This window comes from Schistocerca serialis, chromosome 1 (assembly GCF_023864345.2).
Source record: "Schistocerca serialis cubense isolate TAMUIC-IGC-003099 chromosome 1, iqSchSeri2.2, whole genome shotgun sequence".
Classification (NCBI taxonomy): Eukaryota; Metazoa; Arthropoda; class Insecta; order Orthoptera; family Acrididae; genus Schistocerca; species Schistocerca serialis.
This window is the reverse complement of record NC_064638.1, coordinates 1,254,931,735-1,254,954,146: the sequence shown is the minus strand read 5'-3', so window position 1 is coordinate 1,254,954,146 and position 22,412 is coordinate 1,254,931,735. Positions and strand designations below refer to the sequence as shown.

The 22,412-nt window shown below is 37.4% G+C and overlaps 1 protein-coding gene across 1 annotated transcript in view; it reads right to left on the bottom strand.

Moving 5' to 3' along the window:
- Positions 1-22,412, bottom strand: part of LOC126456748 (Down syndrome cell adhesion molecule-like protein Dscam2) — a 660,038-nt gene that overhangs the window by 78,360 nt on the left and 559,266 nt on the right. Inside the window, exon 28 of the mRNA XM_050092498.1 lies at positions 3,837-4,022. Within this exon, the coding sequence (XP_049948455.1) occupies positions 3,837-4,022 (186 nt within the window). The remainder of the gene's footprint in view (positions 1-3,836; positions 4,023-22,412) is intronic.

Sequence of the window (22,412 nt, the reverse complement as noted above, 5' to 3'; positions counted from 1 at the left end):
ATTCTAACTGTTTCTTGTGAGTATATCTTTCAGAACATAATGTTCATTAAGAAAAACCTTAACATGTACAACACAAACAGCCTAATACATGACCATGAAACAAGAGCTTGTCACCACATCCATCTAGATAGAAAGAACAAGGCAAAGACACAAAAAAGTATATTTTACAATGGGATAAAACTGTACAACAAAGTACCACAAGAAATAAAAGAAATAAATGAGCCCCTCGCTTTCAGGCAAAAGCTTAAAACCTTTTTAGTAAGTAAAAGTTTTTATACTGTAAAAGAATATTTAACATAGATGTAGATTATTAGCAACATATGACATTATCACCAAAATATTATGTAATTATAAATATGTGTATGACTAGTTATAAAAACTACACAAAATATGAGAAACCTGTTTAATTGTAAATGTAAATGTGTGCTCATGTGTTGTAATCTGACGACATCCATACAATATTTATTGTTCCACGGATGAATAAATAAATAAATAAATAAATAAATTCAAAGCTTTCTTACCATTTTCTCTGACTGAATAGCCACATTGCTGGCTTGATGCCACTAATGGTGAATTGGAGTTACTTGATTTTGAGATAGTGTCAGGAATATCAAATGAAAATACTGTCTCAAAACTTCCATCACCACAAGTGAAAAAGGAGAGGAGGAAGTCAAGCAGTGATGACTCTCAAATATATTTATTTGTTCCAGGGGCTATCCATTGCACAAGTTGGCTGACAAAAGCCATTTATTAGTAGAAAAAATTTGTGTTCTGTGCTAGATTTGAGTGATCACCTCAAAAAGGAAGCAATTTGTACCTTCCTTCTCAGTGTGTATGTCAAAGCGTGGTTCTCAGCCCCTGCTGCAGTCGAAGCACTTTACACAGAGTTCACCACTCTCTTGAAATTTTATAAATATCAGATTGTTGATTGTGATATATCTCTTGTGACTCTACACAAACAACAAGATTATTTATTGTTAGGCCTAGCTACCTTTTTAATTTGTCACCTTGTATTTTTTTATCCTAATTTGGCTTGTGATTCAAAACTGTTAATGGTAAAAGCACTGAATCATAAGACGGAACCACTAGCTGGAAATATCAAAAGGGTTTAAGAAGGAATCATCAATAATGGGATTGAACACTTAGTTGAATAACACAAGACTATTTTGTATTAGATTGGACTTAAGTGATAAGTTTCTTAACACAGATAATAATACTCGCTCATACACAAGATTATATGTCACTTGATCTGTTATTTTACAAAAAGTTCATTGTTATCATGTTACTATAGATTTGTTTAGGCAATCAGACTGAAGGTATATATTCTTCCCCAAAATGTACCATAGTCACTACCCAAAATAAGGCAGATTGTAAAGTATTTCTGCTAGGTAACAGGTCACACTAAACTGTACTTACAAATTATAGCAAGACAAAATTATGGTCACCAGTGAATTTCAGACATACTTTTTAAAGAGTAAAGAAACTGCAATAATTGAACCCAAAATTTCACTAATTAACTGTCTGCATTAACTATTTCACTGCGCTATTGATCCAAATTTTACATATAATATTAATGATATTCGAACATTGAACATGAATTCTGTCTTAGAAACTGGAAAACTAAGACAACAATTTCTATTTTGGTATTAAAGCAAACACAGTTCACAGATAACAACACTATGGAATTCTAGAACTATCCCAGCTTTTAAGGAAGAGTAGGAAATAGTTACAACTGAGGTATTCCATGTCTAGGAATGGCATTTCCCATCAACTGTAATGTGATGGACTCTACTACAAATTTTTATTATCCATCAGAATGACTGTCCCTTCTAACATGCAGTATGGAAAAAAAATGAAATGCTGATTACTGTCATGCTCCTATAAATGAAGACGACAGCAAGAACTCAGAAGTGGAATATGTTTTGGAAACCTTAGATAATGCACTGCCCTTGTCTGGCAAGAGTGCCTGCTGTGGGAAATCTGACAATATCACAGACCAGTCACAGGAACTTCTGTAGCAGGCAAATATGAGGTCGACTAGCAGCAGATCCACTCTCAGTTGCTATTATCTGACTTGCCTCAAAAAGTGAATTATGACCATCACTGCTTCTTACCTGGACCGGTATAGCCTTGTATTGGATAGTTAGCACATGGATGAGCATGTGGTTTCCACCACTGCGTAACTTAAGTTGTGCCTGAGATGCTGAAGTTGGCAGTCATTCGTGCCTGAGGTGAACCTGCTTATGTGTGTGAATAGTATGTGTCTTTCTTTATGGATGAAGGCTGTGGCCAAAAAGTTTATGTAAGTGTCTTGTAATTGTACCTGTCTGCAACCTGACATGTCTTCTTTACGATAAGTAGCAAACTATCTTTTCCTACATTGCTAACATTATTAATACGAGGGTAATCCCAAAAGTAAGCTCCTACTTTTTTATAAGTACATAGATCTGTTTATTTCTACAATGATTTACATAAGTTTACAGCTTGAACATTTAGCTATTTTTTGACATAATCATCATTCCTCCTGATGCATTTTTGTAGACACTGAGGCAGTTTTTGTATGCCCATGTCATACCGGCTCACCGCCATGCTGTTCAGAAAGTTATGAACCTCTCCTTCCACCTCATCGTCGGAGCTGAATCGCTTTCCGGTCAAATGTTCTTTTAACCTAGGAAACAGGTGATAGTCACTGGGCACCAAGTCAGGGCTATAGGGTGAGTAGGTGATTATGTTCCACTGAAACTGTTGCAGGAGAGCAACGGTTTGCCGAGCAATGTGTGGGCGAACGTTGTCATGGAGAATGTGTACGCCCTTTCTCAATATTCCTCTTATCTGGTTCTGAATTGTCCGTTTGAGTTTTTTCAGAGTCTCACAGTACCTGTCAGCATTAATTGTGGTCCCAGTGATTCAGCTCCGACAACGAGGTGAAAGAAGAGGTTCATAACTTGTTGAACAGCATGGCGGCGAGCTGGTATGACATGGGCATACAAAAACTGCCACAGTGTCTACAAAAACGTATCAACAGAGATGGTGATTATGTGGAAAAATAGCTAAATGTTCAAGCTGTAAACTGATGTAAACCATTGTAGAAGTAAACAGGTCTATGTACTTATAAAAAAAAGGAGACCTTACTTTTGGGATTACCCTCGTAGACAGAGTACAAAACTGCCACACTTAAAAATCTGCTAACTCTGTTCAGTACAAAATATAGGCAAAAGCATCCAGTTAGCAAATTCTGGGATATGGTGGATAACAACATGAAACTGTGAAGTATGACATATCACTATCATGGCTGGGTGTAAACATGAACAAAAAAAAGGAAAAAATGTAAAAATGTTGCAGACAGAACAAAGTAAACAGCACAGACAACAAGTCCTATATAATTCTGGACCATGTATGAGGCCAGAAGCAAACAGTTTCTTTAACAGCTAACAGATCTGGTAAGGTCCCAACACAGGTATTTGGTCTCACAAGAAAGACACATTGAACTATTCTACATCACTGGCAGATTCCCTCCACACACAGTATGTTTGTCTTTCAGGGTGGACTTTCAAGACCACTCTGACTGACCTGAGAAACAAGCACTCTCAAGGAGTACAGATAAAGCTCAGGGAATGATAGCTACCATCTGGTCTAAGAGGTATAAAATTCTGAAATGTATTTTGTACAAAAAAAGTTATGAAAATCTGTCTGAAGTAATTATCTTACAACAAATGTAACCAAAGTTTTATTAGTTATATCTTATAAAATTTGTTTGACTAAATGATGGTAAATCAGACAATTCACAAAGAATTATTCACTAAACAGTAAAATGAATGGTACCATGAACAACTTACTGGTGCCTTTGGTTATAACAGTGACTGTAGGACTTGGATGACTACTTCCCACATTATTATGTGCTGTGATGTAAGCCTGGTATGTGCCACCACAACGCAAGTTTTTCAGAATGTGAGAGGTCCTTTCAGCTTCCAAGAGTACTTCTTCCCAACTTCCATGCTCATGTTTGTAGTTCAGCACATAGCCTGGAAGCATGCAGTGACATTTAGTTTTACGACACATCTACCAATTCTATCAAAAGCAGACAGTAAACACCAAGTAATGACAGAGTATACTTCCTCAGACAGACTTAAGAATTTACTAAAAGGATCATCAATTTTAAATAATGTATCTAACATTGTCCTTGAATTCTTGGCATGGACACAAACCAAATGCTTTTGGACAAATCTTTTATGCAGGGGGCATTGTTCCACTATACAAAGTTGGCAGTAATGATTATGCAGTTTACTACAAGAGGCAGCCATAAGCGACTACTTCCTCCAACTGCTGAGAGCCTGAGGCACATGACCCTTAGATTGGTGCAACTACCACCACACACCATGTCAACGGAGGCCACCACTAGCAGTCTTCATCACTCAGGATACAACAATAGGAATATGGAAATGAGAGGCAGTAGATGTATGGGATTGGGATGCATTGCTAGCCACTGGAGCTGGTGAAAGGGAGGGGATCCAGGACAGAGGAAAGGGAGATGAAGGTAGAGGGTGTGGAGTCAGTGGGCTAGCGGAAATTGAGGCCAGGAGAATTACGGCAGTGAAGGATGTTTTTCAAGGATAACTCTCATTTACGTAGTTCAGAAAAGCTGGTGGTTGGTGCTGGAGGGGGGGAGGGGCTGGGGGAGAATTCGAAGCAACCACTGAACATGAGCATGTTATGGTTCTGAGTATATTCTGTCACTGGTGGTCACTCTGCTGTTGGCCACAGTTTGCTTGTGGCCATTCATTCTGATGGATGGCTGGTTAGTAGTCATGCACACATAAAATGCTGTACAGAAATTGCAGCAGAGATGTTATACGACATTGCTACTTTTACAGGTAGCCCTGCCTCTGATGGGATGCTATTATATAAACACTGTTTGGCCTTCTACATCAGCATGACTACCACCAAATTATCAATTAGGATGAATGGGCATAGGCAGAGGGTGTATACTGGCAACTCACAATATCCTGTTGCAGAGAATGCTCTACAACATGACATTTGCGACCTTGGCACCTGTTTTACCGCATGTGCCATCTGGATGCTTCCCCCAGACACCAGTTTCTAAGAATTCTGCAGGTAGGAACTAGCACTACAACATGTCCTTCATTCTCACCACCCACCTGGCCTTAATTTACATTAATCTGTCTCAGCATTTCTTCACTATAACTACTCTTTGCTTCACTCCGTTTTAGTTTTCTACATCTTTCATTGTCTTTCCCATCTATTTTCACCCCCCTCCCTACCTCTGTTGCATACAATGACTTAGCTTTTCACTCTTATTAACTCGTGCACAATGTTTTACGAATCTCTGCCTTGCATATTAACCTGTCTTCCACTTTTAAGCTCTGAGGTTTTCAAATCTCGTCTGATGCAGTCCCCAACAATCAGTCTTTCCTTCTCATCCCATACGGTATGTCTCTCCCAACCTGCGGTTCTGGGTGACTTTCCCGAAATCTACCCCTTTTCCTAGAGCTCTCCAGTCCTTTTCCTTCACCCTTCTTTCTTTGCCTTCAACCTTTCCGTCCGAAGGAGCCACTGACTCCGAAAGCTCGCCGGTTACAACAGTCTTTTATGTGTGTGTTCTACCACCACCTAATGTGGACAATAGATGGGATTAGGAAGGATGTGGGAGATGTAATAATTGATTCTCCAATGCAAATTCCCCCATCTAATTTTGGCAGTTTTATCTAACTGAACAAGTTTGTGGAAAATAAACTAACTGTATTTCCATAGCTTCTAAGACTGTCACAAATGTTAGGCACGAAACTCTGCCTTAGACCACAGCTCAATGAAAATGATATCGGAAGGATGTAAATACCGGCTACCTGCACATCATCTTCCAAGAAATAATGTTACATAATATTTTATTTTCAGCATTCATGCACCCTATCTTTAAGTATCTCGAAAATGAGGCCATATTTAATAAGCTCCATGACTGATTGAGATGTGGAAATATAAAATTTGGTAAATAATGTACAGTTACAGAGCAACTTCACTTTGGATGTTTAAAATTATAACAAGTGAAAAAAAGAAGAAAAATAAAACCACACACACACACACACACACACACACACACACACACAGAGTCACCTCAGCCCAACTCAGTTGGACATGATTAGTACACTCTTGGTCACTCACACACAAGTAATACACAAAGCCTTAACTGTAAAATAGTCTGTTTTATATAAAATGTACAGGTAGAGGACCCTTTTTTCATGAAGTTTGTGTTCAATTGATACATGATCATTACATGGTACAATAGTTAAAGGGCAACCCTGTTCAGGCAGCATATTTTCAAAAGTAAGCTATCTTGACGACAAATGGTGTTAATTAATGAAACTCATACAGACCTCTATTTACAAAACTGGTACAGTAACTTCACAACACATTTACTTATAAAATTTGTGAATGAAAACTGAAACTTGTTAAAATGGAATATCATTCATTCAGAGGAACAGTTTTCATATTGCAGGTATGTCCTTTAGTACTGTTAATATGAGTATGAAGTGATGGATGCAGTGAATAAGTTTATTGAAATGATATGCAAATCGCTAGATCAGAGGAGTACAGTTGCAGGAATCCTCTGTGATATCATGAAAGTATTTGAGTCCGTGAATCATGACTTGCTTATCTACAAATCAGACAAATATGGGATTAAGACTCACACAACACGTACACAATAAAAAACAAAGGGTAACTTATCACCTCAGATGCAGTGAATTATTGTTGTAAATGGAGTACAGCATCACAAGTGTGCCTGAAGGACCAATCCTGTTCCTGTTCTATGTAAATGGTGTACCCATAAATATAAATTCCCCATCAGTTTTAATCGAATATGATGATGCAGAAAAAATTCCAAGCTCCATCATAAGCTCACTGGATACCTTAGAAAACTGGTTCCAGTTAAATGGGTTGAAACTGAACATTGCAAAAACCTATATCGTACATTTCAAAACCAAACATTCAAAATGTATGGGACTTAAAATACATTGTTATAAGTACGATGTTAAGGATATGGCACATGTACCTGAAACTGAACAGAAGGAAAATCAACTTTCTCATTTATGTATTGATCAAAAGTTTTAGGATACCATGTTTCATTATGGTGATGTAAATGCTAATCATAAAGCAGAATTTGAGATTAGTGAGAATTTTGATGTAGTATGTGAGAGAATAGGATATAGTTGTAGGTAAACAGCTAGAATTCTCTCAGATACAGATTTATTAGCACTTCGCTTCTACACAGATACAAGTCCAGAGGCTAACTGCCGTTAGCGGCCAGCATCCTCCCAAAGCCCACTCCTCAAAGATAGCACACTTATACACTGAACAAATATCAATATTTATGGCGCTCTACGCCACATATGTACTAATGATTTCTTCTGTTGGGTTGACAAATGTATTATTGATGTATGTCAATCAGGTGATGACTGTATTGGATGTGAACTAGGTGGTATTTTTGACGTAGATGTGAATGAGGGCTGTGGAGTAACTGATGTTGTTAAGTCTGAGACTGGTGGCTTATTGCAAATGAATGTAGGTGAGGTAAGTGATTTTGATGGAGATGAGACTTGTATTGTCAGTGATGTTGTTGATGAAGTAATTTTAGAGGAATATGATGATGATGAGGATGATGATGATGAGTATCAGGTATTTGTGGAGTTCAAGAATAATGAAGTTTCAGGGTTATTTGTAAATGATGCTGACAATACAGGTAAGGTAAGTGTGTATGTGATGTTGTAAGTGAGGGTCAAGGAATACCAGTCCAGTCAAAACAGTTTTTCATTACTGTCATGCAAGGTTAAGATCCAAACAGTAAAGGTGAGGTATCTGGAGCCTGCAAAATAAAGGTGAAAACGTTTTGAACTTTGTTTGTTACCAGATTGATGATAACATAGATAAATGTGCATTCTGGAATAAGTTAGCTGTGGTTAGCTAGAATTTGTATCCCAACTGGTGGAATGAAATGAAAGAGGATCTAAGCAGTAAGTGTAATTTTGACAGTAATGTGTTTTGTGTTCCTCCTGTAACAAGTGATGTTGGTTATACCATGGAATCTATTCATTGTGTTAATGTTATGATACCTGTAAAGTTGATAAAGCCTTGTGAAGACAGTATGAATGCAGCATTTGATGAAATTGAAAGTGATCTTTTGCATGAAGTGTCTGACAACAGAGAAGATGATTTAGGTTTTGGGTGTCCTCACATTAAAAGTAAGACTGATCAGTGGGATGGTAACTGTTTGACTGATACAGGTAGCCCAATTTGTGGCATATCTCAACAATTTAGAGACAAGATCAAGTGTGTTAAGAATTTTGTGGAAATGCCCATTGTAGGTGTAAAGATAAAAGGAGCTACAGGTTAGCAAAGCAAATTGGTAAAATCTTGGGTATTTTTAACTTTTAGTATAGAAGACAAGACCTTTAAACATGGATGCTTAGTGATCCCTAATCTGTAAGAAAATATAATTGTCAGTATGGATTGGATAGTGGAAGTTGAGGTTTGTTTTCGATGGAGCGCTAAAGAATTGCTTATTTTGGAACCTAAAGATAATACTTACGTGAAAACTAATTTCTGTGTTTTAAACTTTGGGAAAAGTTGTAACTATTTGCAAAACATTGTGAATGAAGGTGAGTACCACATGTTTGATGATGATATAAATTTTGATGAGACTGAGGATCAGGATTTTGAAAGTGTAGTACATTCTAAAGTGACAGAAGCTACAAGCTAATCACCCACAAAAGGAACATCTTAGGATTTTGTTACTGGAGTTTATAAATGTATTCAGTGAAAGACCAGGGAAAGTGAAAGGCTATCAGTGCATTCTGTTGTGTCGGTAGCTGGGCCGACACCGTGAAGTTGAGATGGCTGAAAAGGCAAGCTAGACTAACGCAGACGGGCGTGAAGTACTGGAACAGGATACGTAATTAATGTTAGGAAGAAAAGTACGGAGCAGGTTTAATACTTAACTTTACTCATTGATTGAGGTACATCGATCTTGACGATACACAGGAGGCTTTAAGTACAATCACTGTATGGCTAATGGCGCCTTGCTAGTTCGTAGCCATTAACTTAGCTGATGGCTATTCTGTCTCTCGGCTAATGAGAGAGAAAGGCTTCGTACATCTGGTCGGTAGCTAGGTTCTCGTACAACTGGGGCGAGTGCTCTCTCGTATCACGAGACCTGCCTTGGTGGTGGCGCTAGGTCTGCGATTACACAGTGGCGACACGCGGGTCCGACATGTACTAAATGGACCGCGGCCGATTTAAGCTACCACCTAGCAAGTGTGGTGTCTGGCGGTGACACCACACATTCTTTACATTAGAGATCGACAACCTTTCTTTCTCAAGCCATATAATATACCATTTTCAAAAAGGAAAGATGTTGAGAAAGAAATTCAGAAAAAGGAAACATGGGAGTAATTGAGGGAAGTAGGAGTGCTTGAAATAAGCCTTTGGTTGTGGTAAGTAAGAGAAATGGTAGATTGAGAATTGTTTTGGACTCTAGACATCTTAATAAGTTCCTTATCAGAAAGAATGACCATCCTGAGAACACGGACGAGCTATTACCCAAATCTGATTACGTAAAATTCATGAGTAGTTTGGACTTGACCTCTGGATTCCACCAGATTCCACTTGAAACTAATCCTAGAAAGTATACTGCATTATGTATGGAGCTAAGTGTTTTCAGTGTTGTGTGATGCCATTTGGGCTAAATGTATCTACGTGTGAATTCGTAAGAGCTCTCGATTCTGTCTTGGGAAGTGAAGTGAGTTCAAAATTAATTGAGTATGTTGATGACATTTTGGTCGCTGAAAAGATTGGGAACAACATTTGGATCTGTTGAGAGATGTGTTTTCAAAATTGGAAGGAGGAAGTATGACTTTGAAAATAGACAAGTGTAAATTTGGTGTGGAAGAAGTAAAATTTTTAGGACATGTTATATCTGTGAAAGTAATTGCACCTGATACAGAGAAACTTGATGCTATTGCTAATTTTCCTACCCCTCGCGACAAAAAAACAGCTCAAATAATTTTTTGGGTTAACAGTAATGTATAGAAAATTTTGTAGCAGCCAAGGTTTGAATGCTTCGTGCCTGTGTGAACTTTTGAAGAAGAATACTGTTTGAGATTGGAATCAGGAATGTCAGTATGTTTTCAATGAAATCAAAGGACAGGTACGTCAAAGTCAGATATTGTTCAAACTGGATTTTTCTCTTCCTTTTTGTATTTTGAAAAGGCAGTAGTGATGGTTTCGGTCCTCATTTATTTCAGGGGGCTGAAATTGAAGGTGTTATTGAACACTGATCTCTTGCATTAGCTAGCAGAGTATCACAGAAGCATGAAAAGAGATACACGTTACAGTGCTTCTGCTTCTGAAAAAGAACTTTAGGCTGTACATTGGGTGTTCAACAAGTTTATAAATTATTTACCAGGTTACAAAGTCATCATCCATACTGATCACAAAGCATTATGTTATCTCTGGGTGTGTAAGCCATACCATAACAGAATTATTAATTGGGCCTTGTTTTTACAGCAGTTTAATTATGAAATCATATGCATTAAGGGCACAGACAATGTAGTTGCTGGTGCTTTGTCTAGGCTACTTTTCAGGAGTGAATTATCTAACAACTTTGGAGAAGGAAAGAAAGAGTTTAAAATTATGTACTTGAGAGGTGTGAAAGAGGAAACAAAGGTCTTGAAAATTTCAAAGACATCTGCAGGTATCAAAATCATGAGCAAAATTGGAAACTGGTTAAGAGCATCTTGGATAAGAAAGGAGGATAAATGACAGAAAAATATTATAGGTACACAGGGGTATTTTCTTCAGAAGACATAAGATTGACTCAGATGATTGGAAACCACATTACCGGTAACTGGAATTTACTTTAATTACTTATACACATGAGAGTTTTGGTCATTGTGGATCAACCAAATGTGCACAAAAGATTCAGGAAAATATCTACTCCTATCACGTAGGAAGGAGAGTCAAGAAGAATAATGACAGATGTCAAAGAGTGAAAATAAGTAACCAAACAATTAGAGGCCAAATGCAAAACATACTGCCCAATAAGAACCTAGATCTCATGTCGATGGACCTTTGCCTAAGTCACAGAATGGATTTTGTTATATTTTTGTGGCGGTTGATGTATTTTCGAAGTTCAAAAGACTGTTTCTTAGTAAGATAGCAACCAGTAAGCAAATGATTTCTAAGTTAGAAAACACATATTTTAATCAGGTGGGTATTCCTGAAACAATTTTATCTGACAACGGTTCTCAGTTTACATCACAAACTTGGAAAGCTTTTGTTGATCACACAAAAATAAGGTATATTCTAACCTCTGTGTACCATCTGTCAAGTAATCCTGCAGAAAGATGTATGAGAGAAATTGGAAGACTGTTTAGAACATATTGTAGTAACAATCATATAAGTTGGATAGATTATGTCAGTGATTTTGAGGATATTATGAACAGCTTGCTACATTCTTCAACAGGTTTTTCACCATTTGAAAATATGTTTAACCACACGCCAGATAACATTATTTCTGAGAATGCTGAGTTTACACCATGTAAAATTCTGTTACTGCAAGAGAGAGAAGAGCATGTCAGGGAGATGATGATAAAGCTTGGGGATAGGAGAAGGCAGAGACATGATGGTAAAGGCAGATGTTCTAAGTTTGAGGTAGGAGATCTTGTATTGATGAAAGCCAAAGAGAAATCTAAAGTGTTGACATCTGAGATAAAGAAATGTTTCGATATTTATATAGGACCTTTTGAAATTCCTAACAATCCACATCCTGATTGGTACAGATTTGTGTATCCTAAATCTAAGAAGTTGTTTGGATTACACAATATCACTGAACTGAAAGCTCATAGAATTGATCCGTAAGTATCTATTTTTTTTTCTTTCTCCTTTGTCAGGAATGTATTATGTAAGATGATGTGATTTCTTATGTTCTGTCTTATCCAATGACTCAGTTTAAATCTATGCCACACTATATTTGCAGGTTCACACAACTATATAATTCTGTTTTGTAATAGAAGTGTGCTTTAGAATTTGATAGATACATGACGTGTGACTAAATGGGTAGATCATTTTACAGTTTTGAAGTGGGACAATTCTATTAACTATCTAGTAATGAAATTTCTTATTTTTTGATTCTGTTAGTGTTAAATATTATTATTATTATTATTATTATTATTATCATCATTCCTGTGTCTTCTGCAGAGAATAATTAAATTTATTTGTCATGAACTCTTTTTGGGTAAAGTCATGGGTGTTGTGGTAAATTGAGTGAAGACTCATTTTATTCATGTGTACTGTAAACCAATATTTCAACAGCTAAAAATCCTGCCACTGCCATGCCTCTATATATTGGAACTAGCTTGTTTTACAGTACAGCACTTGGACGCCCTCGACAGAAATGCAGACCGCCACACACATGACACCAGAAACAAAACACAGTTACAAATTATAGCCAACAACACAAAATTATATGCGAATGGGGTTAAATGTATGGGCATTAAAATATACAACCACCTCCCAACAGACACAAAAACAAGCGGATACCCAAAAATAATGAGAATTAATTTAAAGGAATTGCTACTAAATCACTGTTTCTATTCCATACATGAATTTCTTGAAACAAAATTTTAATTAGCTGCAATAAGCTGTTTATTCAGTTGTAGATGTTTCTACTTAGTAAGATAATTTAATTGTTGTATCTTATCTATATTCTGTCTGTATCTCATGTACGTATTCTGCTATGTGAACTATGTACCACAATATTTTAATTACTTGTAATAAGCTGTATATTCACTTGTAGATATTTCTACTTAGCAAGATAATTTAATTATTGTTTGTTACTCATATTCTGTCTGCACCTCTTATATGTATTCTGCTATGTGCAGTATGCATGACCGTCATCTCTCGTCTCACACCACCGTTTTTATATTTTGTCTATATATGCTGTATGTATTCTGCTATGTGAGTTATGTGCCACTCCTGTCATCTCTCGTCATATACCATCCTAACATAACTTTTCAAATTGACTTGTCCTATATCATGATGTGCTTTGCTGTAGAAATTGTATGATCTACAGGACCAGTAATAAATCAAATCAAATTAAATATTAGGAATAGTATCTTAAAGTTTCATATGTGAAAACCAAACACACATATATGTTAAACAAAGAATTCTTATGTCAGTACATCTTGGACTATTGTCCACACCTCATTCTATAGGCATTTGTTGGTTGCTGCATCAGTGCAGACCAACTTGTCTTGCTTGCATACATAGTTTCTTCTAATATGCTAATTGCTAAGTAAATGTTACTTTGAGACATCTTTAGCATATCTGTGTGTTTTATCTTACTAGTTTGTTTTTTCATTGCATTTAGCTCTGTTTATTAATGTGCCATATATGTGAACACTTTTTAATGCATTCTGATGTGAACCCCGAATACTAATTTTTTCAGTATACTTAGACAAAACATATGCCATGTGATGTGGGGAAGCTATTGAACAGCATACTTAGTACACAAAACAGTGTTTCAGGATTTGATGTGAAAGCTAGACAGGAAGTTAACTATCCATTGGAGCATGGAAACTGAAAGATGTGGGTGGATCCAGTCCCACACTCCTGTGTGGCTGCACCCTTGTTGGTCCAGTCGACTTACAAGAGATCATAGGTGCTGGGTAATGTACTCACGCATCTGTCAGCTACATCAGTGTTGTGACTGAAATTTGTAAATTATTAGCCAAGAAATTATCCTACATGAAGAATTCGTGGCACTATTTGTTTAGAAAATAGTCACTGCTATGGAAAGTGCTATTCCATATAAATGTATGTTTTTTCAAATAGGGAGTTAACTTCCCAATACAGTATGTAACTTTAAATAATACTGTGGAAGGTTGGTGTTCTATGACTGATGATATATTATGTTAAACACAGAAGAGTGAAAACTTAAAAAGTTCAAGAGTACATTCTATGAACCATGTTGTAAATAATTATCATAATTTGATCAAATTAGGCAGTGTTAGATTAGTAGTCATATATTTTTCAGTGCATTTTTTTTTTATCTCAACACTCAGTATGTATTTTCTTTTTAATTAGTTGTCAATGAATTTTCTATGCTTCTATGTACAAAGGCTAGTTTGTACGAACAGTTAGCAAATAGTGTGGAACACATTTATGATTGTGATCATAAATTGAGTACAGATTGTATAACCATATGTATATATTTCTTATTTCACACACTGATTTTGATCCTCACGTTACTTGATCATGTCATCCTTCAAAGCTATTTGAGACTCTGATTACCTGTATTTATTTTGAGTGCTGCATTATTGCATCTCATTGGATCTTGAGTTTTGTGCAAACACATGCTTAACTCTGTTTTGGGTACACCAGGTCATCGTGACTGTGTTGAAACATTTCTGCTGGTGTGCCCAGTGTGGTTTGGATTCATGGGCCAATCCCCACATCTTAAGCATAATAGGCCCTAATATTTTTCATTATTTTCTCCTTTCATGAATCAACATATCCTTACATACTCTGGTTTATGTGGCTGACTGATTTCATGCTATACTCCTACTTGTGATTGAGTATATTCTTCTGGTCTATACCTGTCGTTGTGAGTTTTTCGAGTTGGCTCACTCGTCGTAGATTTAGGCTCTGAATTTTTTTTTCCCTTTTCATGATTTTGAAGGTGTGGCTTTAAAGATGTAAACAGCCAATTTGTAATTCTAATAATTTACATTGCCTCTGCACTTATTTCTAGAGTTTGGTGTTGTAGTAATGTAGTTTTGACTTTGTATCATTTGTCTCAAGTCAGATGTTCAACAGACCTGAAAATCTGAACGTCATTTCCTCATATATCTATAGATTATGACTTGCATAGTAGATATTTTTCTTACATTTTCTGTAATATGTTATGTATCAGATACTTCTATAAATCTGTATTCTATCTTTTGGCTTAATTTTGTACACTGATTGGCAAATCATATAGTAGGTCACAAAATACCGTAAACACGTTGTTTCCATGTTATGTAAGGGGGATATTGTAAAGGGACATCCTCCTCTAGCCTTACTTTTCCTCAACAGTAGTTGTTGATACCAGTACTATTTTTCGAATTTTGGACAGGTCAGTCACTATTATCTCAGCTGCTTCCCTGAAAAATTTCATTTAATTTTATACAGAATATGTTATATTTCAAGCTAAAATTTATGAAAAAGAATAACTTTATTTTTGATGTTACAATCGATAAGTACTAGCTCTGAATGTACAGTTACAATTTTTTTTTTTTTTTGGAAACATTTGAAATTATGAATTATTTGGTACATTAAAAATTTCTATTATTCATTATGCAATCTATTATTGTTTATTATGTTTATTTCTGAATTCATTTATGAAATAATAATTGAAATTGATAGAAATTCATTTGTCAAGAAAAATTGTAAACCCTTTGGAATATGGTTATTACTGCAGAGTAAAGTAGTAATAAGCATGTCTCTGATGTAATTGGAATATTTTTTTATTTTGGACGAACACTGTAATTTTGACTTTGTTATTGTGAAAATTCAAAAGGCTGTATGATACACTAAAATGTGACAAAATATACTAATGTAAAAACAAATATTCTGCAACAAGAATCCTCAAAATTATTTAGATCATTCAATCAGGAGGTCCTAAAATGTGAGAATTTCATCTTCAACAATCAGACCTCTAGACAAGAAGAACTGGAGCCAACTCTACAAGAAACGATAAGTAAACTAAAACGTTTATTGTAATCTTAGTCCTCCTACATCTTCAGAAAAGACCTTGATTATTGTGGATAATAGCTGCAACTAGGAAGGAGGGGGAGATTACAATCTGAAAGATGATAACTATTCAAATTTCACACAAGTCACATAAGAGTGATGCTAGCAGCACCACTATGAGGATGCAGATCAGGTTTGCTTTGAATCTTGAGACTGGAAATGGGGTGTTGGTGTGAGTCAAGAATACCTTTAAAGTGACATAGCTACTGTTATCAACGCCTCACTGTGTTTGAACAAGGTTGTGTAATAGCTACAAGAAACTGGATGTTCCTTCTGTGATACTGCAGTTTTCACAGGAATGTAGCCACTGACATGACTGCTAACAGCGGTGGTCATGAGAATGTGTAATCGCAAGAAGACCACGCTCTGGAGAGCCATGTGTTATTATCGAGAGGGAAGACCATCATGTTCAGCATATCGCTCTGGCGTATTACCATCTGCACTAGCAATCTGAGCAGCAGTTGGCACTACAGTGACACAACGAACTGTTAAAAATCGGTTACTTCAAGGACAGCTCTGACCCAGATGCACTGTAGCATGCATTTCTCCGACTCCAAACCAGCACCGTTCACAACTTCAGTGGTGTCAAGTGAGAGTTCACTGGAGGACAGGGTGGATGTCTGTTGTGCTGCCAGTGATGGCCATGTGTTGGTTAGGAGGAGGCCAGCCGAGAGCCTGCAATCAACTTATCTGTGTGCTAGGCACACTGGACCTACAACTGGAATTATGGTCTAGGGTGCAACTTAGTATGACAGCAAGACCATTCTCCTGATTATCCCATGCACCCTGACTGAAAATTTGTAAATCAGCCTGGTGATTTAACCTGTTGTGTTGCCACACATGTACAGCATTCCACGGGTGTTTTCCAACGGATAATGCTCACCTACATACTGCTGTTGTAACCCAACATGATCTGCAGAGTGTCAACATGTTGCCTTGGCCAGCTTGATCACCAGATCTGTCTCCAATTGAGCACATACGGGACATCAGACAACAACCACAGTGTCACTCACAGACAGCATTAACTATCCCTGTATTGATTGATCAAGATCAACAGGTATAGAACTCCATCCCACAAACTGACGCCCAGCACCTGTTCAACACAATGCATTCACGTTTGCATACATGCATTCAACATTCTGGCAATTACATCGATTGTTAATGTACCAGCATTTCACATTTGCAATGACTTATCTCATGCTTTCATTAACCTGTGATCTTGCTATGTTGATCACTTAAATATGTTTTGTAGACAAATGTATCCCCAAAATTTTATAATTCTCTGATAATTATATTTGGTGTAGCAATTTTTTCTGTCAGTGTATTTTCAAATAAAAATATAGCAGTGCCAAGCAAAGTTACAATTCAGAACTCCCAAACATCAGGAAACAAATCCACAGTGATGCTATGACACAATCAGTCATGCCTCCTGGAGCCTCATTAACAAACTGTAAAGCACATACAAATACAAAAAAGGGAAACAACAAATAAGAGACATTAAGGTCAACTTATAAAAGCAAAAAAACCTATTTGTAACATTCTCAACTAGCATTTTATCTCACCAACTGGCAACATAATTCATAATTCCTAACAGAGGTCCAATTTGTAACTTAGTACACTGCAAGGGCTTGAATCTGAGGAAGAAAAATAATGACATATAAGCAAAACACTTACACTCAACTGGTTTGGAAGGTCTTTCTAATACAGTAATTAAAAATGTATCCATTATGGTTAAATCTATTGCACCAATTGTAGCATCAGATAAGGGTTGTTCCCCAGCGGTCTGAAAAGGAGCGCTGAGAGTAATACATAAAGGGGGATCAAAGGAGAAAGCATCAAACTGAAGGCCAATGTCACTGAGTCCCACATTTAGGAATATTCTTGATTCAGTGATGCTGGAAAGCTTAGATCCATTTTTCACTAAAAGTAATCTCCACACAGAAATACAAAGCGGATTTCAAAAAAATTGCAACACCACAGAACTGTCAAAGAATTTTTGTATAAAGTCTATAGCTATCTAGATGTAGGGAAGAATATTGTGGGCATATTTTTAAATCTTACAAAGGAATTTGATCTGGTCGACCAAGCATCATTCTTGAAAAATCTGAGATCATGTAATATCAGACATGCATTACTTGGACATTACTTATTTGTTTAGTTGTTCCATGCAATCAAATATTACAGTGTGATACAGATGTTAGACAAAATATATTAATATTTACAATGGGGTGGATTATGGTTTACCTATAACACAGTGCCACAGTGCAACAGTTTTATATAAGGCTCGTTTCACTGAAAACTTCAAGGGGTACACTTAAACATAACCAGTAAGTTTTCTGTTATGAGACTGTTCTGGTACTATGTTTGTGAATTTCACTGTTTTTCTTAAGCCTGCATTTGGTTGGCAGTATGTGGTTTTTAAGAATTTGACAGTTTCAAGAATGTATGAGCAAGGCAGTGTTAAGATCTCCAGCTTCCTTTAAATTGGTTTACAAGAGTCTTTAGTTTTGTTTCCATTTTGATCCTCATGGCTCAGGATTCTAAAAGTGCTAAGGGCAGCTGGAGAATTCCCCAAAATATGAGACCATATCTTAGGTGAGCCTGTGTGTATGCTCAGTACACACTTATTACTGTTTTCTGGCTAGTAGATGCTTGCAGCACACTCAGTGCAGCCATTGCTTATTCTAACATTTCTTTATTCAGTATGCTTATTAAGTTTCAGCTGGTCAGATGAAGCACAGGCCCAGGAATTTGAATTCAATGTCAGTTTTTATTGGCTGGTTATTTACCATTACAAGTGGATGAGAGGGGCTTGTGTTTTGTGGAATTTCACTGAAACAGTCTTTTTGAATGTTGACGATTAATTTGTAGTTTGCAGCCCAGTTGGTGAGATGTCCAGTAGCCAAAGTTCACAGCTTTCTGTGCTGCCTCTATGTTGTTCCCTTTGAGGAGTATAGTTGTGTCATCTGCAAAAATAATTGTTCTGTGAGCGTTGACATTCAGGCTCAAGTCATTGACATACAGGAGGACTAGCAGAGCTCCCAGTTCTGAGCCCTTAGGCACACCTACATTGTTGTTGTTGTTGTGGTCTTCAGTCCTGAGACTGGTTTGATGCAGCTCTCCATGCTACTCTATCCTGTGCAAGCTTCTTCATCTCCCAGTACCTACTGCAATCTACATCCTTCTGAATCTGCTTAATGTATTCATCTCTTGGTCTCCCTCTACGATTTTTACCCTCCACCCTGCCCTCCAATACTAAATTGGTGATCCCTTGATGCCTCAGAACATGTCCTACCAACCGATCCCGTCTTCTGGTCAAGTTGTGCCACAAACTTCTCTTCTCCCCAATCCTATTCAATACTTCCTCATTAGTTATGTGATCTACCCATCTAATCTTCAGCATTCTTCTGTAGCACCACATTTCGAATGCTTCTATTCTCTTCTTGTCCAAACTATTTATCGTCCATGTTTCATTTCCATACATGGCTACACTCCATACAAATACTTTCAGAAATGACTTCCTGACACTTAAATCTATACTCAATGTTAACAAATTTCTCTTCTTCAGAAAAGCTTTCCTTGCCATTGCCAGTCTACATTTTATATCCTCTCTACTTCGACCATCATCAGTTATTTTGCTCCCCAAGTAGCAAAGCTCCTTTACTACTTTAAGTGTCTCATTTCCTAATCTAATTCCCTCAGCATCGCCCGACTTAATTCCATTATCTTCGTTTTGCTTTTGTTGATGTTCATCTTATATCCTCCTTTCAAGACACTGTCCATTCCATTCAACTGCTCTTCCAAGTCCTTTGCTGTCTCTGACAGAATTACAATGTCATCGGCGAACCTCAAAGTTTTTATTTCTTCTCCATGGATTTTAATACCTGCTCCGAATTTTTCTTTTGTTTCCTTTACTGCTTGCTCAATATACAGATTGAACAACATCGGGGAGAGGCTACAACCCTGTCTCACTCCCCTCCCAACCACTGTTTCCCTTTCATGTCCCTCGACTCTTATAACTGCCATCTGGTTTCTGTACAAATTGTAAATAGCCTTTCACTCCCTGTATTTTACCCCTGCCACCTTTAGAATTTGAAAGAGAGTATTCCAGTCAACATTGTCAAAAGCCTACATTAACCGTTTTATTATGAGAGATGGTTTCAGCTGTTGAGTTGAATTGTTTGTCAGAGTACTTCATACTGATCTTCTCTGTACGATTACTCAGAAACGATGCGGTCCATTTGTTTGTAAGTCCTCTGATACCATACTGTTCAATTTTTATTTCTAATATTTTGTGATCCACTGTGTCAGAAGCCTTTGACATATGAAGAAATATGCCTGTAGCAGGTCTAGAATCATATTAATGCAGTCATTTACAGTAGTTTCTATAGATTCATTGTTTCTAAACCCATGTTGAGGTATACAGTACTCAGTACAATGAGGTGAAAAAAGTCATGGGTTAGCAATAAGCACATATACAGATGGTGGCAGTATTGCGAACACGTGGTATAACAGTGCAAGTGCATTGGTGAAACTGTCACTTGTGCTCGGGTGATTCATGCGAAAAACTTCCCAACATGATTATGGCCACATGATGGGAATTAACAGACTTTAAATGGAGATTGGTAGTTGGAGCTAGATGGATGTAACATTCTATTTCAGAAATTGTGAGGGAATAGGGTATTCAATATTCTGAGATCCAGTGTCAAGAGTGTACTGAGAATATCAAATTTCAGGAATTACCTCTCAACACAGACAATCCAGTGGCCAATGGCCTTTGATTAATGACCGAGAGCAGCAGCATTTGCATTGAGTTGTCAGCACCAACAGAAAAGCAACACTGCATGAAATAACCACAGAAATCAGTCTGGGATATATGTTGAATGCATCTGTCAGGACAGTGTCGCAGAATATGGCATTAATGGGCAATGGCAGCAGACGACCAATGTGAATGCCTTTGCTAACTGCACAGCATCACCTGCAACACCTCTCTGGGGCTCATGACCATGACGGTTGGACCCCAGATGACTCGAAAACAGTGGTCTGATCAGAAGAGTCCTGATTTCAGTTGGTATTAAGAGCTGATGGTAGGGTTTGAGTGTGGTGTAGACCCCACAAAGCCATGGACCTCAGTTGTCAATAAGGCACTGTGTAAACTGATTCTGGCTCCATGACATGGGCCTTGTTTACGTGGAATGGAATGGGTCATCGGGTCCAACTGAACCAATCATTGACCATTTGCAGCCATTTGTGTACTTTGTGTTTCCAAACAGTGATGGAATTTTTATGGATGAAAATGTGCCACGTCACCAGGCCACAATTGTTGGCGACTGGTTTGAAGAACATTTTGGACAGTTTAAGTGAATGATTTGGCTGCTATGATTTGCCCAATATGAACCCCATTGAGCATGTATTAGACATAATGAAGAGGTCAATTTGTGCACAAAATCTTGCACCAGAAACACTTCTGCAGTTATGGATGGCTGTAGAGGCAGCATGGCTCAGTATTTCTGCAGGGGACTTTCAAGGACTTGGGAGTATGTGCCACATCAAGTAGCTGCACCATGCTGGGGAAAAGAAGGTCTGACGTGATATAAGGAGGTACCCCATGACTTTTGTCACCTCAGTGTATACCTTTTCGTCAATGAAGCTCATTAGTTAGTTGCACATAATGTTTTCAAATGCTATAGAGAAGCAGGATGAAATTCTGATAGGCCTAGAGTTTTTCATGTGTTTATTACCACCTTTTTTGAAAATAGGAATTAACTTCAGAGATTTTCAGTGGCTAGGAAGGCATCTGCCTGGAAACAACAGTCATGGAGATGACCTAGTGGTTCAGGAATAATGTGTGCATAATTCTGGATGACAGTTGCTAGAATTCCATCAATGCCAACTGAATAAGAATTTTTTTAACCCTCTGAGGCCTTTTACATCATCATATTTAGTGACTGTAGTAATGAATATTGACTCTGTTCACATGTGAGTTTTCTGGTTTACTGGCTGATGTTTTATGTTTGGGTCATTTTTAACCAATTCATCTGCTATGATTGTTTGTCTCAGTTAGTCAGCACAACTTCAGGATACTTGTGAAGAGTTTGTTGAAAGTGGTTACCACAACTTCAGAACTAGTTATCATCTCATTATTTTGTTTAATTTCTATGTTTCAGTGCGTTACTTTGTTTTCCCCTTTATTCCTTTTTATAATACACTGAAGAAGCAAAGAAACTGGTAGACCTGCTTAATATTGAGTAGGGCACCCACGAGCACACAGAAGTGCTGCAACATGACGTGGCATGGACCTGACTAATGTCTGAAGTAGTGCTGGATGGAATTGACACCATGAATCCTGCAGGGCTGCCCATAAATTCGTAAGAGTATCAGGGGTTGGAGCACAGTATGTTGCAAGGCATCCCAGATATGCTCAATAATATTCACATCTGGAGAGTTTGGTGGCCAGCAGAAGTGTTTAAACTCAGAAGAGTGTGCCTGGAGCTACTCTGCAGCAATTATGAACATGTGGGGTGTCACATGTCCTGCTGGAATTGCGCAAGTCC